The following is a 14303-nucleotide window of genomic DNA, read 5'->3' on the forward strand; positions in this document are numbered from 1 at the left end:
GTAAATAGGGAGAAAACTCGAAAAGGGTAGTAATCGAAACCTCAACAACACGACTAAATTTGTATTTAAGGCTAAAAGAGGTGGGAAAAACACTCTTTACAAATTGTGTTCTTATGAGAAGGATAGCAACCCCACTCCAAATCCAAGACCCCAACAACTTCCTGGTACATTATTACAGTGGATAGTACTCACGAACTCTAGGCAAGGCAAGGCAAATTCCAGCCATGTTTGCTTCTTACGTTAGTCAGTGCCCATCTGACGGTCGAAACGCACTGTAGCCATTGATGCCATGGGCCATATTTGAGTATTCTGGGTTAAGATATTGGTAACCATCAAAGTCTAAAGACCTTGTCCCAAGTACAGAGAGATCAGAAGCTGCGCGCCAATTTGGAATCAACCCATCAATCTGGCCATTTAGGTGCTGTTGTTGTTGACTCGTAGGTGGAATAAAATCCATGCCTGGTTCGTATCGACTGATGGAAGAGCCATACCCCCATTGGAACCTGCCATTTTGATAACTCTGTGTCCGCTCGAACCTGCAAGAGCTCGTGGAGGACCCTACATCGCCAGCCTTCCCTACCATGTCACCAGGAAGAGAGAACTGTCTGTTCAACAGACTTGGGCCATTGCCAAGAGAGTTGAACATTGAGCTGTCTCTAGATGAAATCCCAACAATGTTTTCGTCATCAAGAAGATCGTTGATTATATCAAGGTGAGGGAACTCCTCAGCGAAACCTTGAAGCTGTCGACCAGACGTACAAGCTGAGAGCTCTGCTGACAGAAGTTCATGTGTCGAACCACGAATTTGTTTCTTGTATAAATCTTGAACATCATCGAGTAGAGAAGAATTGTAATGCATGCTCCTAACAGCTTCCCTCTGTGAACCCTCTACCCACTGGGGACTGTTCGGTAAGACATCTCGAGTTACCATACCAAAAGGAAAATTCGATCTAACAGCACTCAGATCCGACCTGTCAGAGTTGTGTGGTACAAACATGGGTGAAGAAACCATAGCAGATGTCAAAGAGAAGGCTGAAGATGGGCTCACGCTTGAAGATGAAGTGCTCAGATGAACATATCCAGCACTGCTTGGAGCTGCATGGTTTCCAATTATGGCATTCCTATAAGACTGGGGAGCATAACTGTGTGTTGCTGGAGCAAGATCTGGACCTAACCGACCAGCTGCACTCACGGAACGAGCAAGCAATGGGGATGTATGAACCACATTAACAACAGGCGCTGCAGCTCTTGGACCGAGAATTAGAGGTGCACTAGAAGGCCTTGACATCATAGGAGATTGCTGTGAGGTAGCCTTTTCAGTTGGTTTTGGAATTGTAGACTTCTGAGCCTCTGATTTTATTGCACTTACCACATAGGATGAGGTAACTACAGGCACAGCCTTCTCCATCTGGTGGACGCTAATTGAGGATGATGAATTATTTTGAATGGGATCAACAGTACCAATACTCTGATTGCTTAACCTCTGTTCAACAATCGATGGCATATGATCCTGGTGGTTCTGAGGGGAGGATGGTACCGCTGCCGACGCATCTCTAAGTATCCTTTCCACATCGACCTGGTTTTTAGAGCTTTGTTCCTTCGGCAACGAAATAGCCTTTTCTTCCTACAGAAAGAACAAACTAAATGTTGAAAATGGACACGACACTACAAATATTTGATCAAATATAAATTATCCTTCCAAGTCCGTTCCCAAACTCGGAACTGAAGAAGTCTAAACTTGAACCGATTAAACATGATAGTAATTTAGAAATTAGTCTCAAGAAAAATTTGAACACAAAATAACACACCACGTCAATAACAAATAAAGGAACGCAGCCTGAACGTGGCAACATCTACCGACACTCTTCTTTTTTTCTTTCTTTTTTCCCTCGAGTTTGATGCGCTATTTCATTTTATTCAGTCTAGAAGTTTTATATTTATATACTTGAAACGGGTTAGGTGCGCACCTTCTTAGCAGCCTGCTGTTCGACCCTTTTCATTTTACCCCGGGGAGAATGATTAACGGCCATAGGATCAGACTTTTTAGACTTGTTACTACCACAAGAATCACTTCGGTCTTCTATGCCAGCTGTAATCACTGATGACTGACTATCCACGTCGTTGGCACAAAAGCTCCGATCGTATACTACATCCTTCTGCCGATTCTTTCCTCTGCAAAATCAAAGATGCAAATCACTACATATCCTGAGGCATTCACAAAGAAATATTTGATCACTTACATGCTAGGTGATTTCTGCTTTTTGTAGTTGTGAAAGGAATTCTCCTTATAAGACGCATTCATTACCACGGATGGAATAGAATCAGTAGAACATGTAGAAGAGCTATCATCCATGATAGACAGCTTCTTGTCGGATAAGGGCGTTTGTGCAGAAGACAGACTACCAATGCAACTGCTACTTGCTTCCGTTGAAGGATGAACTTCTGATGTGTCCGTGTCCGAATTAACAGCATTGCCATCTCTGTCTTCTGAATCAGGCTGAAGTACTTCGCCAACCCCTTCAACTGAATCAGAGACATCCGATACAACTTCAGGTAAGTCAGACTTTTCAAGCACGGGCTGCACCTCATCCACTATGGCATCTTCCTCCTTCCCATTGCAAGGATTTACTTGTTCTCTGATCAGTGCAGCCACATTTGTCCGTTCTTCTCTCCCTTTATCCTTGCTTTTGCGGTTATTTCGTTTTTGTTTAGCCTGTTGAAAGAAACGACATAAGATAATGAGGAAATTATTGATAACAAGATAGACCGATACAGGCAGAAAGAGAACGTTGGAAAAAAGAGTAAGGCCAGAGGAAAATGGATTAAAAGAGAGTTAATAATTCGACTGATGTGACACCTGTTTTTTCTTCGATTTCTTATCCTTTTCTGAAGCTAATCGTCTCGCCTTTTGTTCACTTTCAGCCTGCCATGCTGCCTCTTCTTCACGAATGAGTTCCTCTTGCCTTTTCAATGCAACAGCCTCCTGATAGGCAACTTCAACTTTACTGCTGAGTAAGGAGAGAAAAGTAAATATACCATTCAACTTCAAATTAGCAATTTGTTGAATCATATTTGATTTGAGAAACTGAGAGCCATGCAGCAAACTTCTTTTTTCAATAAACTTAGGGAAGATATTTGTGCAACACTACAACCTAAATTTTTCCTGAGAGAACATGCCACAAAAGCCAACACTTTTTCGCAACACCTTTATGGCAATCATTGGCCTTCGCTATATAAATTTTTTTTAAGACAACGACAGCAAGCTAATGCAAAAATAGCATCCTAAATGACAAGTAAAGGAATCGAAAGAAGTTTCCGACATTTATGAAGTTATTACATGCTAGTACACTAGTTGAAACAAGGCTTCCAGAAAACTAGTTTTGGACATAAAACTGTACTATTTCAGATCACATTTGTAGAATAAGGCAAAAGACAAGAGTTGCTGGATTATGTGAAGAGATCATAAAAACACAATACCTAAATATATGCGCAAGAACAAATATTTCCACAGTCCTACGACCCAGTTCTGTAAGACGCCTTTCATCACGTTCAATGGAATCTTTGTTAAAGTCTTCTCCAGAGCTACCATCCTGCAGACGCCAACTCCAACATTACTAGGTATGTGAATTATGACTTAAGAATCCTTGTTCCTAACTAATAATAAAATCAATGCAAAAAGAATTGTGTATTCGTCACTAAGAGGTGTCTGGCCACAATTTAACTCACAAGTTTGTTATCAGGACTAACGTAGCCATTATCGTCATAAAAAAAGGGTAACAAACAAATCAAATAACATAATTATTATTTTACTTGTACCCCAGACCAATCCATTTTTAAGCTTCCAATCAAGCTATCTTTTTTCCCACCTAAAGATTTTGACGAGCATTATCGATCAGGCATTCACCTTTGTACGATTTTGTGGGCCTTTCTCATCTTTTGGTGGTAATGGTTCCACAGCAGCCCTCTCGAGCAGAGATAGTACATCATCCACCAAAACAAATGTGTCTTTATCTATGTGAACTATTGGAGCTGGCATCTCTTCAGAATCTAATAGTTTTGCTTTCCCCTTCTTATTCTTGGTATGCCCTTCAAGAGCCTTCAATCCACTGTATAATGAGTCCATCACTAAAGTAGATGTCACCTCCTTCTCTATAAAGAAGTGTTTTACAACAACTTTTAGAATTGCATCGGTCCTTTCCCTAGACATACGTCGTCTAGCATTCTGGTCAATTCCCAACCAGAAAGCTCGAAAACTGTAAGAAATAAAAATGAAAGTCAATAAAAAAAAAGTCACTAATAACAATAATATGTGATAATGAAGTTTTCTCAGGGTGGAAGATCCAAAAAGGCAAATATTTTGTGGAATTATGCAACTAGAGCGTTGTTGTGGTACACTTGGTTAGAGAGATATCAGAAGACTTTCAAACAGTTCTATTGTTAAAAAAAAAAAAAAAAAAAAAAAAAAAAAAAAAAAAAAAAAAAAAAAAAAAAAAAAAAAAAAAAAAAAAAAANGACAGGGAAATGTCCAGCCTTCTGCTGGGATTTTTTTCCACCAATATATTCGTTTACACACTGATTAATTCATAGAATGATCATGCAAATCTTCCGGAGCACCATCAATTCTGTTTTTCTATTTATTTTTAACATAAAGGATGCCTCAATTCTGATTCCCTTGTAGATGTCTACCTTATATACAGCTTCTGATCTAAGGAAAAAAGTAGACAAATATTTATAATGTTTTCCTTCACAAACTCAGAGGATACAATAACAATGAAAAGTCTCAAGAATAGATTCCAGACACCTTGTTTACTGATAGTACTCACGATCAATTTTTATAATGTAATTGAGGGAGTGATAAAGAATGAAAAACAAGACTACCTTGACCATCGAGCTTTATCAGCTATCAGCTTCCCCAGCTTACTTCTTCTCTCTTCCACAAAACGTCGGCATATCTGCTCAACATTTGTCAAATAAACCCTAACAAGTTCTCTCCTATACTGACAATCAAGGCAACGAAAAGGCCGGTCAGCTCTCTCCCTGCAAGACAAAATTCAGACACATGAAATTTCAAACATAATTGAGAACTCAAGACTCAAAGGTTTCATTTCCAAAGAGAAAACCCAATGAAAACTTAGACATCCCGGTCAAACTGTGGCCAATATAGGGTTTTAACGAAAGACCAACTTAGACTATGAACTCTTTTTTTCCTTTATTTTCGTAGGGGCCTAGAAGACGAAACAGTTCAAGCTTTCAGAACTAAAAATAATAATAAGAATGAATTCATTTAACTAACTGAACAAATCAAAATAGCAGTTGTCTGGTAATGAGGAGGTAGCCTAAAAAATATTCAAAGAACTAAAACTTTTTTAGTTTGAGTGTGACGTGTAATGGACTTTGAGTCTGTCGACGTTCCGTTGATAAAACAGAAGGGTCATTGATTACCAGTGGAAACATACTTAACATGCTAGCAAGCAAGGAAAATAGAACATCACACAGAATTTGCAAGAATATATCAGCGATCTAGGATTAGTAATCATTATTAATCATGATCAGAAATTACCTAATCACTTGAACTTGTGCCTTTATTATGAGAGTGTCAGAGTCAATAAAACCATCTAATACTTTAGAAAGCTCCATGAACTTTTTCCATCCCCAGTCATGTTCTTTCTTCCAGAACCGATGTAACGTATCTGGACAACATATATATTTCTTTTTATTTCACAAGTTATGGTAAGTGGTAACAACAAAAACTTGAAAAGCAATGTAACAGAACTAACCAGAATATTTTGATTTCTTTGGGTCCTTATTCACCACTGCTATAGTAAACTGTGCAAAATGGCTCCAACCTGTTTAGCAAAGAAAAAGATATTGAAGGAGATTAAACAAATTGAAAATAAGGATAGTGCTTAATAAATACAATTCAAACAGAACAGTACCTGGAAGGAGTTTATCATGATTTGCGACACAAAGAAACAGAGAGAGATGATTGCAGACATCACAGCCCTGAGGATATATTAAAATGTACCTGCAACAAGATTGTACAGCTTATCAAAACTAAAGGTAGGTGTGTGGGTGACCAATTTCCAAAGTGCATGTTCCTACAAGAAACATGCATAAATCCATAGGTATTTTGCCACTACTAATGGATCAATCCTCAACCATCAACATGTGGAGAAAAGAGCATCTAGAAACAAAGGCATCAAAATTTTCTCATTAATACCACACAAAAATAGTTCTCAGCTTTCTAGTAGGATATTGACTACCACTACCAAAGTAAGTCAGATTGAACACCACGACGAGAAACTAAGAACGAGCATCAATCAATAATTGAAGATATAACATCCCAGAGTAAAATATAATTTCAAACATCAAAAGGATGAAAAAAAAAAAAGTTATCACGTCAGTAGAAGGATGTGAAGATATTGGCCTGGAATTCCATGTAAAAAAATACATGCGACATACAAAAAAGAAAACCACAAACTGTTGAATAATTCAGAAGGGATAGAAAATTCACATACCATTTGTAGCCCCCAACCTCAAATGCATTACTTCTGAGTTCTCGTTTGTTAAGTTGAGAAAATTTTTCTATCTTCCATGTATGTTTTCCATACAATTCAGAAGGTTTTGGTCCTACAAAAAAGATAGGATAGAAATATGAGTAAATGTTTACAGAGTATGAAGATATCTGATATATTAAATCATCCAAGCGGCAACTTTTTTAGCACAATACAAACCAGAACAGCTATCGTGAGAAGGGAGAGAGGGATCAGAGATAGAGATCAATACAACAACCCAGATATTTGAAATAAGAGACCAAGATACACAAAATAAATATCACAAAGTTAAAACGATATGAGCTATCATAAGGTTCTGGCCATGTACATGACTGATATGAAACATCAATTGATGCACCTCACGCAGATTAGATATGTCAGAATTCATTGTCCAAGCTCCTATGATGAGAAATCCAAAGAGCCCATAATATTTCACAACTTTTCCCTGTTCTTTGCATTTGTTCCAGCTTACTTAAGAGCTTCTAGGAGAATCTCATTGCTAGACAAAGCACTCCCACAAATATAAATCACAGAAAAAACAAGTATGGAAGTACAAATAACAAACATACCAGCTTCTTCTTCTTCATCATCATCGGTGTCCCAGTATGGCGGTGAAGTTGATGGCGTTCCATTTTCCACTTGCTCAGAAGACCTCCATTCAGCCAATGCTTCTCCAGACTGACTGTGATGCCCATTTCCAAAACTCTCCACGGACCTCATCCCTATAGCCTCTTCACTAACGGCACCAGCCATCTTCTTCTCAAGAGAAATAAATAACTCTGCTCACAATCTGCTCCTCCAACTAAATGATGCAAAACACCAGGAGACGTCAAAATCAAAACCAGGGGAAAATAACACAAAGAGTTAATACAGATATCAGTATTTTCAGAATGCCCAAAAATCATTTTCATTCAATCTCGTTAATTTCAAATGAAACCAACCCGACCCCTTTTCTTACAGCTGTTGAAACCCAATAATCTACCTGGTATCAACAAAAAAAACCACCACTCTTAAAGTCGAAAGATTCAGAAGGTGAGTCAATAATTAAGCTAAACATGAACCGGAGAAGAAAAACAAGCCGACAAGAGCTAGAAAAAAGAAACGGAAAACAAGCATGAAAACCTCCAAAATAGGAGAACAGCAGAGAAATATAAAGCTGAGGAAGAACAGGAAGTAATCATGGTTATAATAAGCGATGATCGGAGAAAGGCAATCGGGATGAAAAACCCCCAATCCAATTAAAACCCTACAGCTACAAGGAGAAAAGAATTTGGAGGAAAAGAAGAAGCGAAATGAGCGATGTCCGATAGAGCATCGGGGAGATCAGGTGAGCATACAAACCTTGAAGGAGTGGCAGAGGTGGGAGAAGAAGCAATGGAAGCTGAGAGTGTCTGAAGGGAGACAGAGAGAGAAAAAGGGGGAAAGACAGAGACGGAAAGAGAGAGAAATAGAAAGAAGGAAGAAGGTCGAAGGAGAAGAAAAATAGAGATAGAAAGAGAGAGGTAAGGCGGAACCCAAAAGGAAAATCACAATTTAATTAAATTAAAAATAAATAAATAAATAATAAAAAATAAACTCCATTTTGTCTTGAAAAATCATTATTATTATTATTATTATTATTTAAATAAACAAAAATAAAAATGCCGAGAAAAAACACGAATCTTTGTGTTTTTTTTATTTTTTTATTTTTTTTTTTTTTATTCGTGTTTTAGGAATAGGTTGCTGGTAGGTTTTTTTATTAAGGGAAAATAATGAAAATAAAAAATAAAAATAATATATTTATTTATTTATATTAGGGTCGGTGAAGGGGAATGGAAGGGACAGACTCCAGAGCAGAGGCTAGGAAATGGGTTCCATCGTGGATTCCTACTGGAAATATAAAGCCATTTTATTTTCTCCACTTACTATTTGGACGACCGTGGTTCTTGCTAGGGTTTTGTCATTATGGGCCTTATCCTTACCTTTTTGGGCTCAATTGGGCTTTCCTTATATTGTTTTCATTTGGGCCTCAAGTAATATGAAGGCCCAAATGAATATTCCACCTGCAAAAGATAAATGGGATAGTATATATATATATATAATAAAAATAATAAATTAGTTAATTTTGAGATTCTCGTATTTAACTAAATATTAGCTTGGTTTTTAATCCCTAAAGATAGTATGAATATTAAAATTAAATTTTATGAAATTATATTAGTTAATGAAATATATTGGTTTGATTTTTTTTTTTTACAATTATTTTATAAATATTATATTAAAAAATGAAAAACTTTAGAATAACTATTTTTTAAAAGAATAGTAAATGAGTAAAAATTATTCGCTAGAATTTGATCCCAAACTTACTTTTATCTTCGTATAAATAAATGAAAAATATTGGACGGGAGAATAAATACTGATGGAAGGAGGGGAAGAGATAAGATGAGGTAAAGAGATAATAAACAAATAAAAAGTCACGTGAGTCTAAATTAATATTCTCGTCAACTAACTTTTAATTTTAATTTTTTAATCTTTTGAAACATTCTTAAATACTCCGAAGACTTATATACAACATTTGAGGGATAAATAACATCAACAGTAAACTTAGAAGGTCAAAAATGTATATTTCCTAAATGTCTGGGCTTTTATGGCCCATCAAGACATGATGTTCAAAATGGGCCGAGAGCCCATTTAGTTGGCCCAATAGCGGAGGAGAGAGAAAGTGGAATTGGAGGGAAGCCGAACTTCAAAATGGGAAACCGCGCCTTTCCCATTTGCATTTTCATTTCCCCCAAAAAAAAAAAAAAAAAAAAAAAAAAAAAGGGATCAAGATCCTCTCGATTCAATTGCTACATTTCGAAATTGGGAGGCATCTCACCATGGAACCCTCTGCAATTAGTCTCATTATAGTTCAAGGCCCTCGCGAGGGCGAAACCCTAGATTTTCCACCTGGATCGACGATTCGAATCGGTCGCGTTGTTCGGGGAAACTCCATTGCCATCAAAGACGCCGGCATCTCCACCAAGCACCTCTCTATTGAATCCAAGTCTATTGCAGGCAAGTGGGTGCTTCGGGACCTCGATTCTTCTAATGGCACCTTTGTTAACGACACCAAGCTTCCTCCACAAGACGCCTTCGTTCTAAACGATGGCGACACCATTAAATTCGGTGAGTTGACTTCCATTTTAGTTAGATTAAACAGTAATGAAGAGTGTCAGTCGAGGCGAAATCCAAGGCGGAAGGCTGCTGAGAAGTGTAATGGTTCGGATATGGTGGGATCAGTTGCTGAAACTGGGAGTCGAAGAGGAAAGGTCGTGGAAGAGATCAGCGTACTTATGGGAGCTAATGACGCGACGTTGGAGAGTGGAAGATGTCGAAGGGGGAGAAAGGGCAAGGGTGTGAAAGGTGATATTACTAGCCAAGTACCGGACTGCAAGAAAATTGAGAGCAATTTAGATGTGGGAAGAGCGCCAGAAAATGTGAGCGACATTGGAAACGAATCCAGCCGGAAGATTATTACTAGAAGTACTCGTAGAACGAAAAACATTGTGTCTGTGGCCACAGATTCAGTTCTTGAGAGTGTTCCCGAGAATTCATGTGTGGGTGTTGAAGTAAAGGCTGTGGCAAAAAAGACGAGAGCGGGAACTAGAGGAAGAAAGAAATTGCAAAAGGAGCCACCGGATTGCAGTACAGTCATAAAATTGGAACCCAGTGAAAACGTCGAGCAGAAGAGCTTAGAAGAAACATGCAGTGGGTCTAGCCCTCAAAAGGTTTGTGATCGAGATGAAAGCGAAAATGTACTTATTATTTCAGAAAATTGCAAAGAGGTTGATGACCGGAGAGCTTCTCACGATGAGGACTTTCTTTGTAAGGCCGAGAAGGCGCCATATTTGAAGAAGATGACACTTGGGGAGTGGTTTGATTATTTGGAGACCCATTTGCCTAAACAAATCATTGATGCAACTGAAGAGATAATTTCTGGTATGAGAATTAAATCTGCACGAGTACGGGAGTATGTTGCACAGCAGAAGTCTGAGAATTGCCGGGGAGGTTAGTGCAAGGAAAAACACTGGTGTACGAGGTAACCCTTTTGTTTTCTCATTTGATTTAACATTTTGTACAGATCCTTCTTGTTAGAGACACCTTCTTGATCCTTTAATATATCATTTATGATGTCCCGCGTAAAATTTCACTGTTTATGTGTCAATCAATTTAGATGGCGACTTGCTCTGGCTTAGACATATAGCTTTAGTTGGATTAGGAACTGTATCTCGGGTGATTATTTATGAAAACTGATGAAAGTTTTCCTTCATTGAAGCTAGGAAACGACATGTTGATTTAATGGCTTTGAAACTCTCCATGTAGCCATAACAAGCATTGTAATTTATGAGAAACTATCATAGAAATTTGGGCTTGTCTATTAGATGTTTGTTAATTAATATGAAAATACTTCTTTGAGTGTCTGATTTCTCCCCGTGAAAGATAATGTGGTTCCTCTGTCCATGTACACCACATTATGATTAATGATTGTTGTATATCCTCTTACTTTGCGTGATCTGAGATCCAATCCCGATAGTCATATGTCCTCAAACCATCCTACTATCCTAGGCTGTTACAAATGGTATAGAGCTAGACATTGAGCAGTGGGCTAGTGAAGACTCTGGGTCCTGAAGGGGTAGATTGTGAGATCTCACATTAATTAGAGAGGGGAACGAGTGACAGCAAAGACGTTGGGCTCCGAAGGAATAGATTGTTTTCTTCTTGTTCCTGCAAAACACAAATGTTAGGCGCCCTTGACAAAGAACACGCCATATGATCTCATTGTCACTTCGAATACTCCTCTAGGGATGTTTATGGTAGTCTCCGAACAAATCACTGTCAGTTAGCGCATATAGTCCATTGCCTAATGTTCAAACTCCAAAGAGCCCAAATCATTTCACATCTTTCCTCCCTTCCCTTTTGCATTTGTCCCAACTTGGTTAAGAGCTCTAGGAGAATGCCATTGCTGGGAAAAACACCCTCACAAACATAAGGCACAGGAAGTGTGGATTATAAACATACTGGCGTTGTCATTGTCGTCAGTGTCTTGAGTATGACCCTGCCATTGATGGTTGTTCAAAAGGTTTCCATTCAGCCCAAGCTTCTGGATCTCATTTGCAATTCCCTATGTTTTTGTGGACCTCCACAATAGTATGATATTATCTACTTTGAGTATAAACTCGGTGGCTTATCTTCTTTTCATTCTTTAACTAAGCCTCAAAATTGTAATTTAATAATTATATTTTTATTCTTTAAATTATACTGAATCATACGAGTTTAACAATGTTGAACACGACAACGATTTGTTCGAATTAAGCCCAATGAATTGTATTTATTTTGGGCCATAATGATTTTGAAGCCCAATGGGCCATAATAATTTTGAAGCCCAATGGGCCATATAAAAATAGTAATAAGGACGTTGTAAGGTAGAGATATTTTGTAATTATTATTAATAAATGATGGCAAAGTTGGAAAGAATGATGTCAAAATCTGTTGTAAACTGGTCCCACTGTGAGGGCCCCACACCTCCATCTAAAAACATTCATGCAACCTACCTTACCTAGCTTCTCTTTATTACATTCAATTCCACACCCCTTCCAATTTCTTTTCTATTATTTATTAATTTAAATAATCCCTTGAATCTAACTCCGTTTCGTATTGTAATAAATAATTTGTGCAAGAATAATGTTATTTATAATAAGTTAATAAGTCAATTGACTTAGAGTATATAGTTTCGATCAAGAAATGAGGATGTCAATTTGAACCAACAAGTTGTTTGACGTATATCAATTAATAATCATGACTTTGACAACATATGACGAGAACTCAAGCCAAAACATCAAATCCCAACGAAAAACACCCATAAATGCATCAACTCAAATGAATTGAATTCAATTAAATGAACTCGAACCCAAAGAAAAAAGTTTGATGAACATTGGGCGTTTGTATGGTAGGGAAAAATGAAGAAGAGGCATGGGCCTTAATTGCGAGTATAATAATCACATGTAAGAGATGAATGAGAGAAACAAGGATTGCTCTTTGGAAGGGGTATCTCTCGTGACCTTACTGCACCCAGTAGCTCTTCGCCCCAAAATTGGCCCACGTTCCCTTACCTTTTTAATGATCTCTTCCACACATTTACTCAGCTCGATATCGATATCGAGTTATTTTTACAGTTTCTCTCTCTCGTAAACTCGACGTCGTCGTGAGTTTCGACAAAGTGAATCCCCATATAAGGCTGCTTAAGAAACATCCATAAATGCCAGAATGGAAAATGGCAGATGTTTTGTGTTTGTCTTTGTATGAGCCTTTACTTTTTAGTCTCTGTATAAAGCCTCCACTTTCTACCACCCTTCTCCCCACAAATTTTCCCCTCTTAATCTTTGTTTTTGCTTTGTGGGGTCTGCATGGATTTTGGCAAGCAGGGGAGCTGGGACAGTTGGAGCGACGAATATGAGCACCAAAAGGACGAGGAATTGGATAATGATAGCACAAAAAGGCCTTATGAGTGCACATTTTGTAAGCGTGGGTTCACCAACGCACAAGCTCTTGGTGGCCATATGAACATCCACCGCAAAGACAGAGCCAAAGCCAAACGCCGCACCTCTTCCTCCCATTCTAACCACCAAATTTTCCCTCATCTTTCAACCCAACCCACTGCCCCTTTACCACCCTCTTACCGGATGTATTTCGACACGACGGCGGCGGCCATGGCGGCGAACTTCCCTATTCACCAACAGAGATCGGAGAGTGTGAATGAAGAGCTGGTGTTGGGGGCAAATCTTAGCCTCCAAATTGATCAAAACAGGGGTGTGTGGAAAAATGAAGAGGTTGATTTGGAGCTGCGATTAGGACATGAATATCGCTGATTTTTCATGTTTTTGTGTACAGCGACGGATAATAAAGAGTACTTGCTGAAATGTAATTTTGTTATCTTTCTCAGACGTAGCTATTCAAAACAGAATATTCAGCATTATTATTAGTACTAAATTCTGTCCCCTCCCCTGTTCTTTTGCACTTTTCATTTCTCAATGCCACACCTAATGAAATCATATGAATCCCCGAATCCCGGAATTCAAATGTGTGTTCGATTCTTCTTAATCTTCATCTTTTTCTCTCGGTTCCAATTTGTTTGGAGCTTAGGTTGCGTTATGAATCACGACTCTCTACAATTATATTGTCTATTTTGAACATAAACTCTCGTGATTGTGCTTTTAACTTCCCTAAAATTCTCTGGGTTCCAATTTGTTAGGAACTACGACTCTCACAATAATGGTATATTGTCCACTTTGAGTCTAAACTCTCATAGCTTAGTTTTGTTTTCGACTTCCCAAAAGGCCTCATGCCAATGGAGTGAGTATTCCTCACTTATAAATTCACGATCATTCCCTAAAGTAGTAGGACTTCCATGGACTTCCATCATCCAATAATATTAATAGAGATGTATTCCTTCCGTATAAATCCAAGATTATTCCCAACAATTCTCAACGGAGCGAATAAAGGTTCTAATTTTGTTTAAATTTATATATATATATATATATATATATATATATATATATATTTTTAACTATAAGAGGTTTTATTCCACCATTCAAACCAATTTTAAATTATAATATTGGAAAAAAAAATGGTTAATTTAACCTAAAATTAATTAAATATGTAGTTTAAAAGGTAGAAGTTATTTAATGTTTAGTAAATAGGAGAAAGTTGGGAGGGTAAATGAGTAATTTAGTG

General features: G+C 37.8%; 3 protein-coding genes across 4 annotated transcripts; 2 read left to right on the top strand and 1 right to left on the bottom strand.

The window, feature by feature from the left end:
• Positions 1–27: 27 nt before the first annotated feature.
• On the bottom strand, positions 28–8044 carry LOC111799996 (TNF receptor-associated factor homolog 1b-like). 2 transcript variants are annotated; one of them, XM_023683560.1, is made up of 13 exons: positions 7896–8044; positions 7124–7356; positions 6519–6630; positions 5937–6025; positions 5778–5846; positions 5561–5690; positions 4879–5037; positions 3905–4253; positions 3478–3590; positions 2858–3005; positions 2241–2713; positions 1968–2172; positions 28–1624 (listed from the first exon to the last, which is right to left on the bottom strand). In XM_023683560.1, exons 2-13 carry the CDS (start codon positions 7305–7307, stop codon positions 245–247), a joined length of 3411 nt encoding a protein of 1136 aa, XP_023539328.1. In that variant the 5' UTR covers positions 7308–7356; positions 7896–8044; the 3' UTR covers positions 28–244. The 2 variants fall into 2 exon arrangements, with proteins under 2 accessions (XP_023539328.1, XP_023539327.1); XM_023683559.1 differs by having other exon boundaries at positions 2858–3008.
• Positions 8045–9340: 1296 nt separating this feature from the next.
• LOC111800551 (FHA domain-containing protein At4g14490-like) lies at positions 9341–10953 on the top strand. Its single transcript, XM_023684299.1, has one exon. The coding sequence runs from the start codon at positions 9410–9412 to the stop codon at positions 10583–10585; it is 1176 nt and encodes a 391-aa protein (XP_023540067.1). The 5' UTR covers positions 9341–9409; the 3' UTR covers positions 10586–10953.
• A 2023-nt stretch (positions 10954–12976) lies between these two features.
• Positions 12977–13438, top strand: LOC111800058 (zinc finger protein 11-like). The gene has a single exon (XM_023683637.1). It carries the CDS (start codon positions 12977–12979, stop codon positions 13436–13438), a length of 462 nt encoding a protein of 153 aa, XP_023539405.1.
• Positions 13439–14303: the final 865 nt, after the last annotated feature.

The sequence above is a fragment of the Cucurbita pepo genome, chromosome LG08 (genome assembly GCF_002806865.2).
Source record: "Cucurbita pepo subsp. pepo cultivar mu-cu-16 chromosome LG08, ASM280686v2, whole genome shotgun sequence".
Lineage (NCBI taxonomy): Eukaryota > Viridiplantae > Streptophyta > Magnoliopsida > Cucurbitales > Cucurbitaceae > Cucurbita > Cucurbita pepo.

Excerpts from the sequence above, each read along its gene's own strand:
- LOC111800058 (XM_023683637.1), top strand. The coding sequence starts at position 12,977 with ATGGATTTTGGCAAGCAGGGGAGCTGGGACAGTTGGAGCGACGAATAT.
- LOC111800551 (XM_023684299.1), top strand. The coding sequence starts at position 9,410 with ATGGAACCCTCTGCAATTAGTCTCATTATAGTTCAAGGCCCTCGCGAG.
- LOC111799996 (XM_023683559.1), bottom strand. The coding sequence starts at position 7,307 with ATGGCTGGTGCCGTTAGTGAAGAGGCTATAGGGATGAGGTCCGTGGAG. Across the intron at positions 3,009-3,477 it reads GTTCTTGCGCATATATTTAG|CAGTAAAGTTGAAGTTGCCT; the intron begins GTATTGTGTTTT and ends CTCCTTACTCAG. Across the intron at positions 2,173-2,240 it reads AAGCAGAAATCACCTAGCAT|AGGAAAGAATCGGCAGAAGG; the intron begins GTAAGTGATCAA and ends TTGATTTTGCAG.